At 50.4% G+C, this 16,766-nt stretch overlaps 1 protein-coding gene across 4 annotated transcripts in view; it reads right to left on the bottom strand.

Moving 5' to 3' along the window:
• BACH2 (BTB domain and CNC homolog 2) overlaps positions 1–16,766 on the bottom strand; it is a 224,216-nt gene that overhangs the window by 15,687 nt on the left and 191,763 nt on the right. For all 4 annotated transcript variants that reach the window (XM_064169249.1, XM_064169250.1, XM_064169251.1 and 1 more), the window contains one exon: positions 3,532–5,076. In XM_064169249.1, coding sequence (XP_064025319.1) covers positions 3,532–5,076 — 1,545 coding nt within the window. The remainder of the gene's footprint in view (positions 1–3,531; positions 5,077–16,766) is intronic.

Raw genomic sequence — 16,766 nt, 5'->3', positions numbered from 1 at the left:
AGGAAAAAAGAAGAAAAAGAGAAAAAGAAGGGGAAAAAAGAAGAGAAAAGGGGGAAAAAAGGAAAGGAAGGAAGAAAGAAAAAAGAAAGTGAAAAAGGACGGACAAAGGTGGTGGGGAGGGAAATGGGCAGCACTATCAGCAGTCTCAGGGAGAACGTTTTGTCAGCATGATGCAGAAAACTGTCCCCAGGAGGAAAGGCAGAGCCCAGCCAGGAGCGGATGGAGCCCTGCCTAGCCGGGATGCAGGGGCAGACACATCTGCCGGCCAGCAGCGCACCGAGCTGCCTCCCGTGGCCCATCCTTGCGCTCCTCGCAGCAATGTCTTCTCCTCTCACCCGCAGCCTCCTGCAGGGATTCCCATACTTCCTTCAGACAGCTACCACCGGTCTGCTATAACCTTCTCGTCTGACTCTTCCAGGCTCATTTCTGCTCGAGCATCTCCACACAATTAGCCAATTATGACAGCTAATTAATCACCACAGCCCAAAAGGCTAACCTCCTGCCCTCTCCTCTGCCTCATGCTGTGCATTAGCCCTTGCTGAGCAAGCACAGACGCGGGCACAGATCAGAGCCCCCCCTCGATCCCACTCCCTGCTGCCTCCCACCCCGCATAAAGGAAAGACTTCACCGAGTGACCTTGGTGTGGCCAAGCAGAGTGGTTCTGCTGCAGGGCTTCCTGAACGAGGTCCTGTGCACAGTATCCCAGGCAGCCTCCAAAGGAGATTCTCACCCTTCTGCATTTCAAAGAATCACAGAATCACAGAACTGCAGGGCTGGAAGGGACCTCAAGGATCATCTATCTCCAACCACCCTGCCATGGGCAGGGACACCTCACACTAGATCAGATTGCTCACAGCCATGTCCAGCTTGGCCTTAAAACCATCCAGGGATGAGGCTTCCATCACCTCTCTGGGCAACATGCACCAGGGTCTCACCACCCTCACGCTGAAGAACTTCTTTCTAACATCTAATCTGAATCTACCCACTTCTAGTTTTGCTCCATTCCCCCCAGTCCTGTCACTACCTGACACCCTAAAGAGTCCCTCCCCACCTTTCCTGTAGGTCCCCGTCAGATACTGGAAGGCCACAAGAAGGTCTCCTGGGAGCCTTCTCTTCTCCAGACTGAACAGCCCCAACTCTCTCAGCCTGTCCTCATAGGAAAGGAGCTCCTATGAGCTCCCTCTGATCATCCCCATGGCCCTTCTCTGGACACACCCCAACGTGTCCAGATCCTTCCTGTAAAGGCAGCTCCTGAACTGGACACAGTACTCCAGGTGAGGTCTCACCAGAGTGGAGCAGAGGGGCACAATCACCTCCCTCACCCTGCTGGCCACGCTCCTGCTGCTGCAGCCCAGGCTCTGGTTGCTCTCTGAGCTGCAAGTGCACACTGCTGGCTCATGTTGAGCTTCTCATCCACCAGCACCCCCAGGTCCTTTTCTTCAGGGCTGCTCTCAAGCCAGTCCCTGCCCACTCTGTATCAGTGCTTGGGATCATCCCAATCCACATGCTGGACCTTGCTCAGGATATGAAGAAAAACAACAACTGTTCTCTCAAAGCCACTGGTCCAACATTACAGGAATTAGGATACCAGAGGCTCTCCAGGCTCTTCAGCCCTTTCTTAGACATAAGCAACCTACTAAAAGCACCACCCACATCTGTCTGAAAGGTATTGTCCAAAGCCTGGGATGTGGCTGGAACAAAGACTGAGAGATAAAACAAAGTTCATTCTTTTCATCCATAGCCCACAGCCACATCTGCCTGGATCCAAACTAAGCACTCACAGCACATGAACCTAACAAACTTGCACTTGCTGCTCCCCGTGGTGAAACACAAGCTTTCAGTGGAGCCTATCAGCAGTACAAGTGGAGCCTGATGCCCAGTTTCACCCAGATGCTCTCCAGGTCATGCAGTTTCCTAATGAACCTCTATGGAAACAAAGAATCACAGAATTAACCAGGTTGGAAGAGACCTCCAAGCTCACCCAGCCCAACCTATCCCCCAGCCCTAGCCAATCAACCAGACCATGGCACTAAGTGCCCCAGCCAGGCTTTGCTTGAACACCTTCAGGGATGGTGACTCCACCACCTCCCTGGGCAGCCCATTCCAATGCCAATCACTCTCTCTGACAACAACTTCCTCCTAACAACCAGCCTAGACCTCCCCTGGCACAACTTGAGACTGTGTCCGCTTGTTCTGTTGCTGGGTGCCTGGCAGAAGAGACCAACCCCACCTGGCTACAGCCTCCCTTCAGGTAGCTGTAGACAGCAATGAGGTCTGCCCTGAGCCTCCTCTTCTCCAGGCTGCACTCCCCCAGCTCCCTCAGCCTCTCCCCACAGGGCTGTGCTCCAGGCCCCTCACCAGCTTCATCATCCTTCTCTGGACACCTTCCAGCACCTCAACATCTCTCTTGAATTGAGGGGCCCAGAACTGGACACAGCACTCAAGGTGTGGCCTGACCAGTGCTGAGTACAGGGGCAGAATAACCTCCCTTGTCCTACTGGCCACACTGTTCCTGATCCAGGCCAGGATGCCATCAGCTCTCTTGGCCACCTGGGCACACTGCTGGCTCATACTCAGCCTACTGCATCCACTCTTTTTGCAGTTTCTGGGCTCCACAACACATCTCTATGACCTAAGTCTTCTTTGGAACTAATGCCTCATACAGACAGTTTATTCAATCATGGTTAACCAGTCATAACTACAGCACCTCTGTCTGGCCCACCTTCAGTTTTAGATTTAATTCCTCTCAGGAGAGAGCTGTGTGAAAAATCACAGCTTGCCCTTCAAGCCCAGATCAGGCACCTACCATTCTAATAGTCCTGGGAACTGAAGGGTAACTTCTCTTTGAAACCATTTATGCAGTGGCTGCTAGAGCTCATCATGAAACAAAGTGGGGTCATGGGCAGGAGACATCATCTCAGTTATCACTTAATGGAGCCTAAACCCATTACTTGCATGTGCAAGACACACAGAAGGAAGATGGCTTTAAAAGCATTCCCACAACCAAGGGTGACCAGCTGTGCAACTGTTTAAGTCATCTCACACCTCTTTCTCCTCCCACTCTGTCTGTCTCCTCTAGTCAGGATGTTAGCAATAAGGAGCAGGGACTCTTCAAGGGGCCTGTCTGAAGCTCTGTGCCAGAGAAGGTGCAGCATGAGGCTGTTCAAATGCACCAGCAGCAATGAGAAGCAGATCTGGATCCACCTCCACAAAGTAAGGACGAGGAATGGTGCTTTGTGCCATGCAGGTGGGCAAGAGAGAGAGGAAAACTGGAAACTTCTAGCAGATCCCTAAACACATCAATGCACTCTCATTAGTCAGCAGCCTACCCAAACTACAACACCTTGGAGGTCCAGCAGATCTATTCACATGAAGCCAACCACACACACTCAGCTGGGAGCAGACAGAAGTTACTCTTTGCCTCTACAGATGAAGAAAGTGGTGGGGAAACGGCAGGTGGTTGGAGACAATCGAGCAGCAATTAACTGGGTCACAACGACTGCAACATATGTACTTATGTTAAATCCCTACCTCATGCCCTCTGTCTTGCACAGGACATGATTCACTGTCTGCTTCTGAGAATGACCCAGACTCATCGCTGGAGTTTGTTCCATAGGATGGCTCACATTTAATCTGGGCTCGCACTGGGTTGTACAATCCATCCCCCACCACGCCAGGCTCTTGGTGCTCAGGCGCCAGGAACCGGGGGCCTTGGGAGCAAGGGGAAGAGGAGAGCTCGCAGAGACGCAGGCTGCAGGGAGAGCCACCGCTGCCGTCCTCTGCGTAGGAGTAGGAAGAGCACGAGCTGGAGGTCCTGGTTCTGGTTTCCAAGGGAGGAGAACGAGGGCAGACTTTAATTGGCACCGGACAGCTGGTGTTCGGCCGCATCCTTCCCGGCAAGTGATCAGCTGTCAGCCCGCCGTGCGAATAGGTCTGAGAGCTGGGGAGAGACTGGCTGCTGCCAGCCCACAGGCCCTTTGGCACAGTCTCAGTGAGGTCTTTGTCCAAGCTGCTCACACCAGAATATGAATGCACCGAAGTATTGACTTGGTCACAAGCGTTTGAAGAGAATATAACACTCCTCCTGTCCAGTTCCCCTTCTTGCTTGCAGAGAGTTTCAAAGCCGGGCCCCCTGAGCGGCGATCCCACTGTGAAGTTGGAAGCATCCTTCTGCATGGCATGGGACTGTCCATAGTTGCCCGTGAAAGGGACGTAATCAGTTTTGTGGTCACCCTGAGTTGTCCCTTTTTCAAAAGGGCATGCTGGACTCCTGCCAAAGTGCTGCTGGGAAGTGCTGGGGAAGCCAACCAAATCTATGCTTTTTGTTCTGTTGAAGAAAGATCGCAGGCAAGAAGGAGAGGACCCACTTTTTGGCCTGTCAACACAAGTGGGGCTCGGCTGCTTTCTGTCCATTTCAACATCCCCTTCTTTATCCCTGATGTCAGGTTCATCTCCAGACAGGCAGAGTGTGATGCTTTCTTCATCGTTCTCTTCATTCTGAGGCTCGCTTTTAATCTGCCCCATAGCAAGTCCTGATTTGAGGCCGTTTCCAGAGCTCTCTTCACTGAATGTGCTTGCAAAACCTGAGGTACTGATGTGTGATGTGTTGTAGACATTCTTGGTACAAGCAAGCTGGTATTTCTTGTATCTGGGGTACCGTGTTACTGCATCCTTGTCCAAACTGTCCTTGCTGTCCCTCAGCATGTCAGAGTCAGGCAGCATCCCTTCGCCTTTGTCTGCTCCAGCAACAGTGCTCTCAAAGTTGAAAGGCTCTTGGTGCATCCTCTCTCTTGGGCAAGATATTTTTGACGTCTCCGATTCCATCGTCTCCTCCTCGTCTCCGTCTGAGTTCTCCTCATCATGCATGCGCTGACAGGTGGTATCTTTCTTGCACAGGAAGAGGCCATCTTCATTGTTCAGCAGCTGTGTCTGGAGGAAGCTGAAGCAGGAGTCCTCCAGGTTGTGCATGCGCAGGAACTCAGCGCAGTGGATGACTTCCTGGATGTTTTCTCTGCTGAGCAACAGCTTAGCAGTGTAGGCAAACTGCAACAATGGACCAAATCCCCTGACAGTGACCTGCAGAAAAAGAGAGAGAATTTGCCAGTGTTACCATCAGCTCTCATTACCATCCAGAGTCCTTCACTGAGCAGTTAGATAACAAGGCCAAACGCCAGGTCCTGCACTTGGGCCAAAACAATCCCAAGCAACACTACAGGCCTGGGGCAGTGTGGCAGGAAAGCTGCACGGCAGAAAGGGACCTGGGGGTTGTAATGGATAAGCAGCTGAAGAGGAGCCAGCAGTGTGCCCAGGAGGCCAAGAAAGCCAATGGCATCCTGGCTGGGGTTAGAAATGCTGTGTCAGCAGGAGCAGGGAGGGGATTATCTCCTTGGCTCTGGACTTGGCTCTGACAAGGCCACACCTCAAGTATTGTGTTCAGTTTTGGGCACCTCAATACAAGAGAGCTGTGGAGGTGCTGGAGCCAGTGCAGAGGAGGGCAAGGAAGCTGGGGAAGGGCCTGGGGAGTAAATCGGATGAGGAGAGACTGAAGGAGCTGGGAATGGTTAGTGTGAAACAGAGGAGGCTGAGGGCAGAGCTCATGGCTGTCTGCAGCTACCTGAACAGAGATCGAGGAGAGGTTGGTGCTGGTCTCTTCTCACAGGGAGTTAGTGATAGAAGAAGAGGAAATGGCCTCAAGTTGCCACTGGGTAGGTTTAGACTGGACATTAGGAAAAACTGTTTCACAGCAAGTGTGGTGTGGTTAGACATTGGAATGAGCTGCCCAGGAAGGTGTTGGAGTCACCAACTCTGGATGTGTTTAAAAGTCATTTGAAAGTGGTGGCTGAGGATATGGTTTAGGGTGAACCTTGTAGAGTAGTGTTATGGGTTGGACTTGGTGATCCTGAGGAGCTTTTCCAAACTGAACATTTCTGTGGTTCTCTGCAATCTGCTTTAGAGAAATAAATACTGCTCAGTACCTGTCACTCCTCTATCACACCAGCAACGATGCTGCAGCCAGTAACCAGCACTGCTCCTTTTATCTTTTTCCTGTACATCACTGTGCAGGTTGAGTTGAGCACTATTTGTCCCAAGGATCTCAAAGATCTATGAATTAAGCCCATGGTCTAATAAAAGGCTGAAAAAATCAGACTGGAGTGGAGAGTGCAAATTCTTATTTGAACTGCGATGCAGCACACTAATATGAAAGCACTAATTCAGATTTGATTCTTCTGCCCTGCTGAACAGCTGTTCCAGAGTTGAGATATGCACTATTACTTGTCCTTTTTTTTCTCATCATACCATCTTGGCATGGTGTGATTGGCATTGGAATGGGCTGCCCAGGGAGGTGGTGGAGTCACCATCCCTGGAGGCGTTCAAGAAAAGCCTGGCTGGGGCACTTAGTGCCATGGTCTGGTTGGTTGGACAGGGCTGGGTGCTAGGTTGGACTGGCTGAGCTTGGAGGTCTCTTCCAACCTGCTTGATTCTATTCTATGATTCATTGGGATGAACTGAATTATTCACTCAGATGTATGCTAATCAGGGATAGGACTATCACAAACTCATGGCTTGATGTCTCATTGTGATGATTTGGAGTTACCCACCCACCCTCCCACTCTTATGAAATCACCCAGACTAGACTCAGCCAGATGGAAGTCTTTTCTTGAACACCCCCAGGGACTGCGACTCCACCACCTCCCTGGGCAGCCCATTCCAATGCCAATCACTCTCTCTGCCAACAACTTCCTCCTAACATCCAGCCTAGACCTCCCCTGGCACAACTTGAGACTGTGTCCCCTTGTTCTGCTGCTGGTTGCCTGGCAGAAGAGCCCAATCCCCACCTGGCTACAGCCTCCCTTCAGGTAGTTGTAGACAGCAATGAGCTCTGCCCTGAGCCTCCTCTTCTGCAGACTGCACACCCCCAGCTCCCTCAGCCTCTCCTCATGAAGCTATCATCCTCAATTCCCTCCACTGCCTCAGGAGCAGGGGTAGGGCTCTCCAAGTTTTAAAGAAAATCCTGACTTCCAGACCCAAGGCTTTGCTACTCATAGACCTGAACTTGTGACGCTGGATTACAAGTGCTGCAGGCTTTGATGGACACACAAGTATCTCCAAACACCTCTAGAATTGCTCCCAACAGCTTTCCCATGCAGAGGCTTGGGACCATATCTGCTATTTTAAGAAAGAGTGGATTTTCATGCAGGTACTTTGCATGTTTGCACGTTCCTGATTTACAGTATGCCTCTGGTACAGGACTGCCTAGATTTACAGCTGGCTATTAAACTGATCTCTGCTTTATCAGTGTTACACTTTCTGCCTATTTGTTAGATTACCAGCTCACTAAAGGCCTATCTGCACTCTATCTATGCAGCATGATTAACAAAATTGCTCAGGAACGTAATGAGCTACTCACAGGCCAATGTTTCTCTTTGATAAAGATCTTCAGTGTGAGGGCTTACATATTGCTACACATCTTGCAGGCTCTGCAGGCAGTGTGGGTCTCTAAGAGCAGCCATAAATGTTGTCTAGGGATTTTGGGTCCCTTTTGCTGCTGCTGAGGGATTCTCAATCGTAGAATCACAGAATGCTGTGGGTTGGAAGGGTCCTCCAAAGGTCATCTAGTCCAACCTACTCCCCCACCATCCCCATACTTAGCAGGGGCATCCTCAACTATATCAGATTAACCTGTCCAGCCTCACGTTGAATATCTTCAGGGATGGGGGTCACAACCACTTCCCTGGGCAACCTTTCCCAGTGTTTCACTAACATCCAGTCTCAAATTGCTTTGCTCTAGTTTGAAGCCATTGCCCTCATCCTGTCCCTGCAGCCCTCTGCAAACAGTCTCTCTGCAGCCTTCCTGTAGCCTCATTCAGGCACTGGCAGGCTGCTGTTAGGTCACCCCACAGCCTGCCCTTCTCCAGGCTGCACACCCCCAGCTCCCTCAGCCTGTCCTTGTGGCAGAGCTGCTCCAACTCCCTGAGCATTTTTGTGGCCCTCTTCTGGACCTGCTCCATCAGCTCCATGTCCTTCCTGTGCTGAGGGCTCCAGAGCTGGATGCAGCACTGCAGGTGAGGTCTCAGCAGAGCAGAGCAAAGTGTCAGGATCCCCTCTCTGGCTCTGCTGGCAGCGCTGCTTTGGCTGCAGCCCAGGCTGGAATTTGCCTTCTGGGCTGCAAGCTCACACTGCCTGCTCATGTCCAGCTTCTGGTCCATCAGCACCCCCATGTCCTCTTCCACAGGGATGCTGAAGCTCAGACTCATCTCTCCTGGCACTTGTGTCCCTTGGCCACTAGGTGGAACGACTGGAAAGCGAATTAAAAGAACTTGCTGTGCTGGACCAGAGTTTCACCTGCCTGCTCTCTGCCCCAGGGCTGACTCATAACGCGCCACGGTAAGCCTGTCTCCCACACTGACTCAGGTTTTTGCTCCGAAGAAACCACTGTGATAACAAACAGCAGCAAGAGAGCTGTTCCAGCTGTTGTGTGCTGAATGTATGGGAAGCAGAGCTGAGACCGTGCTGTGGGCTCCCCACAAGGATCAACTGATGACGGCTCTAGTAAATGGCTATGTAAATGCTGGTCAAACATGCCCTTTGACTTCCTTAGGAGGCCTTACCTGCTGGCACAACTTTCCTCACTCACAATTTTCAGATCCAGAGGAGGAAAATTTTCAAGCACTGGGCACTTGTCAACGCCCTCAGGGAGGAATCACTCAAGTGCCAGTGCTTGAAACTGCACAAACAATGACTTTGTCAGCAAATGGATGCAAAGCTTGCTGCCAAGTGTGACAGCTACTGCAACTGCTCCTGCCTGAGGCTGAGCAAATATTGGTTTAGCTCCTGATGCAGGTCCCCTGATAACTTTGGGACTGCTTGCATCTGATGGTGTTCAAGAAAAGAGTGGATAAGGGCATTCAGTGCCATGGTCTAGTTGACTGGATAGGGCTGGGTGCTAGGTTGGACTGGAGGATCTTGGAGTTCTCTTCCAACCTGGTTGATTCTATGATTTTATGATTCTATGATGCATTCTGGCAAGAGGGCTGGAAGTGTACAGTTCTGGAGCCCCCAGCACAGGAATGACATCAAACCGTTGGGGGCACCAAGATGCTCAGGGGGCTGCAGCAGCTCTGCTACGAGGACAGGCTGAGAGACTTTGGGCTCTGCAGCCTGGAGAAGAGAAGGCTTCCAGGAGACCTTGGAGTGGCCTTCCAGTATCTGAAGGAGGCTGCAGGAGGGCTGGGGAGAGACTATTGACAAGGTCTTGTCATGACAGGATGAGGAGGAATGGGTTTGAAGTGGCAGAGGGGAGACTGAAAGTGGCTGTTAGGAAGAAGTTGTTTGCAGTGAGGGTGGTGAGACACTGGCACAGGTTGCCCAGGGAGGTTGTGGCTGCTCCCTCCCTGGAGGTGTTCCAAGGCCAGGTTGGATGAGGCCTTGAGCAACCTGTTCTAGTAGGAAGTGTCCCTGCCTATGGCAGGGGGTTGGAACTGGATGATCCTTTTGGTCCCTTCCAACCTAAACCACTCTATGATTCTATGACTCTAACTGAGGCACTGTGGTTATGAGCACTGCGTGTTGGGAACAAAAAGGCTTGGAGGCTGCCTCTGTTACCTCCACACATGCACTGCTGTAGGAAGAGGTCAGAGTGGGCTTTTAGAATGGCCTGATTCAGTGAAAACAGCAAAACTGAATTGATCTGTGTTTGCAGAAGGAAACAGATCATTTCTCTGCTGTAACAGTCTCCATTTACACGTGAGAGAGACCTTTGCTGGATGGGTAAAAGACACACCAGCAACAATCTCAGTTTATTTTTTCCCCTGCTGTAAACAAGATGCCATATGTCCAAGATTTCTTTGCTGTTAAACCTTATTTTCCATGTAAATGGATGTGTAAGTAGGTAGGTCAGTTTGTAGGAACCTCTGCTGGCTGCTTTGGCCAAGCTCATACACCAGTTCCCTGTTCCTAGCCCTCTGATCATCTGTCCAACCTGTGTCCATTTCTGCTGTTTAAATGGAATTGACTGGCTACAAGAAAACCAGGCAGGGAAAAGGTAAAGCACACATTCAAAACAGAAATGCCCACACAGACAAGAAAAGCAAATCAAAGATCTCAGCTTCTGGGAGGTTTCTTTTCCCTTCTCTTTCACAAGGCAAGCCAGAAAAGGACTTCTCTTGTGTACTGGAAACATGCTAAATGTGCTGCCAAACCTAAGGGTGAATCACTTTATTTTGTCTTGCTGCTCTTCCCAGCTGGTCTTGTAGAGATTAAAGCCCTTCTGCACACCTACTGCACAGAGCACATGGGTACCACAGCTCTACCTAAGCCATCTGGCACATCCTGCTCTACAGCAATCCAAGAGATCAAGCACTGGAGGTTTATGTGCAGCTTCTGCCTCTGCTGTGCTGCCATAGGTACACCCCCACTTGGCAAGCTCAGCACTGTAGCGAGACCAAACCTAACCACTGCTAAGGTGAAAGAAAGTTCTCCAGCCCTTTATCTGTTGCTTGGCTTTCAGACAGAGCTAACCAAGCCAGGGGACGTGTTCTGCATGTTCATGTTCTCATAAGTTTATAGTACTGAGGACCAAGCTGGAAATAATGCAGTGATATAATCACCATCAAGAGAATTGTCAATCAGCATTAGCCATATTGAATTTACCAGCAAAACACAGAGAGCAGCCCTGCAGAAAATAAGCTTGTGAAATCTATTTGAGTTCAGTCCAACACTGCTTTTCTCCTTTCAGAGTCCTGTGGAGTGTGATGCTCTGCTTAGCTTTAATTGATTTAAGTGACCAGACTTCCACTGCTTCCTTTGGGAGATCATTGCCAGACTCTACTCAAAACCTCCTTGTGAGGAAATCTTCCCTCTCTTATTTTTCTCCATCAGCTCTCATTGTATTTCCTTGATGCATTCCGGGTAAAGCTTCCTGCTTTTGGAGCAATAGTTGTACTGTTGTTACACTCTCTGCCTTCCCTTCTTTGGTTTGCATTACATCATTAAGAACGAGCTGGCTAATTGAAGGAAAACAATATTGATCACTGTCAGATGGGAGAACAAGAAGCTGAGAGTCAGCAGTGAGCAATGCTAGCATCACAGACACCACTCCAGAGCACAGCAGCGTGCACTATGCTAAACTTAGGAGGAGGGTTAGCTCACTGCCACATTGGGAACACAGCATTTCTCTAGGGAACCCTAGAGTAGAGATGCTATTTTGATTGTAGCTGCACACACCCCCACAGGCACCACGGGAGACAGAGCACTGTGGGTGAACTCTCTCTGGTCTCCTCCAGGACTGGTCTCAAGCATGCTGCAGAGGCTTTCCCGTCGTTTGGAGCACAGGGGCTGACGTGCCTGTGGATGGGCTCGACTCGCTGTGCACTGCAGAGTTCATCAGCTCATTAGCTGGCTGCCCAGACTTCCAGATGGCTCGAAATCCCAGACAAACAGACAGAGCCCTCCAATTCTGCACAGACAGGCTTTCTTGCAAGGAGGGGGAAAGGTTATTTCCAAAGGAAACGTGTATGTCTGGTAACCCTGCTCCAAATGGCATCTGCATGAAAAGCTGCATCTGGAGTGGGGAAGGCCAACCTCTGCAAAATGCCAGCGAGTCTGAGCTCAATTAAAAGAAGGGGAAAGTGATTAAGGGCAAGGAAAGATCACTGTAAACACATAGGAATGCAAAACTTGGCAAGGCAGTATCTAAAATGGAGCAAGAGTGTGTTTACAGTAATGTGATGCACACTAACATCAAGAGCAGAGAACTGCCTGGTTTGCTATGGGGAGCTGCTGCTGATGGCAGCATGGAAACCTGAAGATGTGAAAAACATAGGGTCCTCTCCTGACTCCTACCCTAATGGCAAACCCTGTGCCATCCTGGAAGGCTTTCCAGTGAAGATGATGGATACTTTACATCTGAGTACTGCACAGCAGATCCAGCTCTGGTGAGACCTCACCTGCAGTACTGCATCCAGCTCTGCAGCCCTCAACATAGGAAGGATATGGAGCTGATGGAGTAGATCCAGAGGAGGGACACAAAGATGCTCAGGGGGTTGGAGCAGCTCTGCTACAAAGACAGGCTGAGGGAGCTGGGGGTGGGCAGCCTGGAGAAGAGGAGGCTCCGGGGAGACCTAATAGCAGCCTGACAGTACCTGAAGGGGGTTACAAGAAGGTTGCAGAGAGACTGTTTGCAAAGGGCTGCAGGGACAGGATGAGGGCAATGGCTTCAAACTAGAGCAGAGCAGATTTAGAATGAATGTCAGGAACAGGTTCTTCACCATGAGAACGATGGAACACTGGAACAGGTTGCCCAGGGAGGTGGTTTGGGCCCCACTGGTGGAGATATTCAAGGTGAGGCCAGACAGGGCTGTGGGCAACTCGATTTAGTTGAGGATGTCCCTGCTGACTGCAGGGGAGGTTGGACTGGATGAGTTCTGGAGGTGCCTTCCAGCCCAGATGTTATTCTGTGATTCCATAGCAAAATTTAGAAAGCACAGCCTTGTGTCTGGTGAGGTGGGCTTGGACAATTTAGTAGGCTTTTCCAGGCCTAATTTCCATTTCAGTGAAGGCATAGTGCCCACAATCTTCTAGAAAAGGGCACTGGAGTTCAGCAGCAAACATTAAAGGCAATTGCTCCTCTTCAAATAAAGCATACCTGGGGCACACTCCAAAGAACAAGCTCATTGGCGGTGGCGTGGGAGGGCTCAGCCTCCTCCTCCCCTCCAGGGATACAGCAAGATCTGCAGAACATTACTTGCTAAACCCTGCTGAACTGGGAGTAAATTAGATGGGTCAGCCCTTCAGCCCCACTGAGAACGCCGGGGTAGTGATGGAGCAGCACAGGCAGAGATGATTATCTTCATGCATTTGAGTGCCAAAATCAATGGGACTGCTGATGGGTTTTCTGTGGAGCACGCAGGCTACTTGTAGGATTATGGATTATACTTTCAGCGCTTTGATTTTCAGGTTAAATTCCTCACCAAGTACATAAACACAGTTAGCAACCCCTCATCTCTAATCTCCAAACATCCATTTAATTATTAAGCCATTCTGTGGGGAAGGAAGGAAAGGAAAATTGAATCAAGGCTCGCATGCTGAATATCAAATCCCAAGTTCAAGAGCCACTGGAGAGAATCAGGGAAGAAATAGGATCATTTCTTGCAGAACCCAAAGCCAAGCTGTTAGTTGCATATGGAGCAAGCCTACTGTGGCCAGCAGTAGGGAGGTGATTGTCCCCCTGGACTTGGCTTTGGTGAGGCCACACCTCGAGTATTGTGTGCAATACAAGAGAGATGCGGAGGTGGCTGGAGCGGGTCCAGAGGAGGGCAACAAAGCTGGTGAAGGGCCTGGAGGAGCGACTGAGGGAGCTGGGGCTGGTTAGTGTGAAAAGAAGGAGGCTGAGGGGAGACCTCATGGATGGCTACAACTACCTGAAAGGAGGTTGTGGAGAGGCTGCTGCTGGTCTCTTCTCACAGGTAACTGGAGACAGAACAAGGGGGGATGGCCTCAAGCTGAGGCTGGGGAGGTTTAGACTGGACATTAGGTAAAAGTTTTTCATGGAGAGAGTGGTCAGGGACTGGAGTGAGCTGCCCAGGGAGGTGGTGGAGTCACCCACCCTGGATGTGTTTAAAGGTCATTTGGATGTGGTGCTTAGGGATATGGTTCAAGGCAGAGCAGGGTTATCTTTTGAGGTCCCTTCCAGCCCCTGCCATGATTCTATGACTTGGTGATCCTGAAGGTCTGTTCCAACCTGGACGTTTCTGTGATTCTGTTAACCTTTCAGTGTTGCTACTGCAATCAAAAAGGCATATGTGGAGACACCTCATGTCCATCTCAGCCCTGAAGTTTGTCTAGTAAGCACAAAGATGTAGCCAACAAACAACTAACTTGTGTGATTCTGTGATTCTCACTTGGCCAGCGTGTTCCTAACACTACAACTTACATAATCAAACACATGCTAGAAATAGGAGAGAAGATTAGTGACAGTTAACTACTGCTATTTTCTTCTGCAGCCTTCTGAAGAAGAAGGTCTCTGGGATTAAATATTAACTCTAATCTTATTTTCTAAAATTAGCTCACACTTTGTTCTTTTTCTTTTACAGTCAACTGCAAGTATAGAGCAGAAGTTATTTTCAGAGTGTAATCTGATGACCAGAACCAGTCACCAAAGCTGTTATTCCATTAGGAGTTAAGAGACTTCTTGGTTATTTACTTTGGCTAGGGCAGCCTGGCAGATCCTGCTTTTCCCAGCTTCAGTTTATTCCATTTTGGAAAACTCTGGCAGTTTTAAAGACACTACTAAGCTTAAACTGGTCACTTGCATGGGCAGGATTCAAACTGGCCAGTCACATGTGCAAAATCGGTGGTGCTAGACATCAGCAGTGCATGTCCCTATATATGCACAAAGTAAGCCTGCAGACAGCCAGGATGTGTTTGTTTTGAAACCCTGATCCTTTCATGTTGAGTGAGAACATGCAGGAGGCAGGAAAAAGACAGAAGAGATGATAAACAGCAGAGTACTTAAGTATTCTACTGCATTTCCCCCCTCTTTAATTCAACAGTATTTAAATGTTCTCTCACTAGCAGCTTACAGATATATTTCCCTGTTTGCTCATAAAGCTGTGGAGCTCCCAAAATGAGCAGAGCTCTTTAAAATTCAGCTTGGGCAAGAAGCAGCAGATGCAGGTATTTGTATTGTAGAATCACAGAGCCATAGAATCAGTCAGGGTTGGAAGGGACCAAAAGGATCATCCAGTTCCAACCCCATGCCATAGGCAGGGACACCTCCCACTAGAACAGGTCACTCAAGGCCTCATCCAACCTGGCCTTGAACACCTCCAGGGAGGGAGCAGCCACAACCTCCCTGGGCAACCTGTGCCAGTGTCTCACCACCCTCACTGCAAACAACTTCTTCCTAACAGCCACTTTCAATCTCCCCTCTGCCACTTTAAACCCATTCCTCCTCATCCTGTCATGACAAGACCTTGTCAATAGTCTCTCCCCAGCCCTCCTGCAGCCTCCTTCAGATACTGGAAGGCCACTCCAAGGTCTCCTGGAAGCCTTTTCTTCTCCAGGCTGCAGAGCCCAAAGTCTCTCAGCCTGTCCTTGTAGCAGAGCTGCTGCAGCCCCCTGAGCATCTTTGTGGCCCTCCTCTGGACTCGCTCCAACAGGTCAATGTCATTCCTGTGCTGGGGGCTCCAGACCTGTACACCTGAACCGGAAGGAGACCAATACCTCTCAGTGCCCTCAGGAGCACCACGATGCTCCCAGGTGTGAGACCGGGAGGAAAGGAGAGGTCACTCAGGCTGAGGCTGGCCTCAAGGGCGGGCAGCAGTAACTGCAGAGCACTGCAGTGCCCTGCGAGAAGCGCGTCAGCAGCGGCGGTAAGCAGCCTGGCATGGATTGCCGCGCGCAGCGATGGCGCAGGCAGGCAGAGGGTCGATGCCCACCTTATTGGTTACGGCAGCGCCTGACCCACCAGTGCAGCACAGCAGGCACGGCCCCTGCGTGCCAGGCTGTCAGCGTCTGACATGGTGCCTCGTGGTGGGTTTGGGCTGAGCTGGAGCTCATCCTCCCCCCAAAGCATCTTTCTAGCGCTGTGCTTTGCAGCGCTGTAGCTGAGTGCTGATAACACAGCAGTGTTGTGGCTGCTGCTGAGCCGATCGCCCAGGCTGTGCTCCTCCAACATTTCCCTGCCCCAAGAGTACACCGAGAGGACACAGCAGAGCCAGCTGACCCACACTGGCCAAAGGCATATTCCGTGCCACGTGGCATCAGCTCAGAAGCAAGAACAAAGTCAAAGAAGGGAGTCTGGAGATTCATCCATGATATATGTCCTCCAGAGGGACCACCAAGTGCAGAGAGCCCTGCTTCCAGACATCGTCTTTGCTGATGGGAAGCAGAGACTAATATCTCTCTGCTTTTGCTTTCCACATGTTCTAATGCTCTGGTTATCGTTACTATTTAATTGCTCCTATCTTGTCACTGGCTTTTCATAGGATCACAGAATCAACCAGGTTGGAAGAGACCTCCAAGATCACCCAGTTCAATCTAGCACCCAGCCTTGTCCAAACAACCAGACCAAGGCACTAAGTGCCTCATCCAGGCTTTTCTTGAACACCTCCAGGGACAGCAACTCCACCACCTCCCTGGGCAGCCCATTCCAATGCCAATCACTCTCTCTGCCAACAACTTCCTCCTAACATCCAGCCTAGACCTCCCCCTAGATCTCCCTTCACAGGACCATACAGCCCCAGGTCCCTCAGCCTCTCCTCACAGGACAGTGCTCCAGCCCCTTCAGCATCTTTGTAGCTCTCCCTTGAACTCTCTCCGATAGATCCCTGTTCCTCCTGATCTGGGGGTCCAAATACTGAGCACAATATTCCAGGTGAGGTCTCACCAGGGCAGAGTAGAGGGGAAGGAGAACCTCCCTTGATCTGCTGGACACACTCCTCTTAATGCACCCCAGATTAATATTAGCACCTTCCATTTAGTGTGCTGCTGGCAAGGCACAGCTCCAGCAAGACAGCTCTTGGGCTGGAGAGGCAAACTTCTTACACTCCTACATGCAAAGCTACCACATGATAGCTATCAGAGCCCTCATTTTAAACCCTCACTCAGTGATTTGCACTGGAGTCAAACACCAGTTTATTAAGTCATTAAGAGAATGCCTGCAATGCTCTGCATCAAACTGTGCCACTGTTTGAACAAAATGCCTTAGTGAACTTCAGCAGGAGACAGTTTCTTCCTAACTAATTGCACGTCTGGGGACATGCTGT

This window comes from Pogoniulus pusillus, chromosome 31 (genome assembly GCF_015220805.1).
Source record: "Pogoniulus pusillus isolate bPogPus1 chromosome 31, bPogPus1.pri, whole genome shotgun sequence".
Classification (NCBI taxonomy): domain Eukaryota; kingdom Metazoa; phylum Chordata; class Aves; order Piciformes; family Lybiidae; genus Pogoniulus; species Pogoniulus pusillus.
Note: the sequence above shows the minus strand (reverse complement) of the source record. Positions and strands in the feature narration are given on the sequence as shown.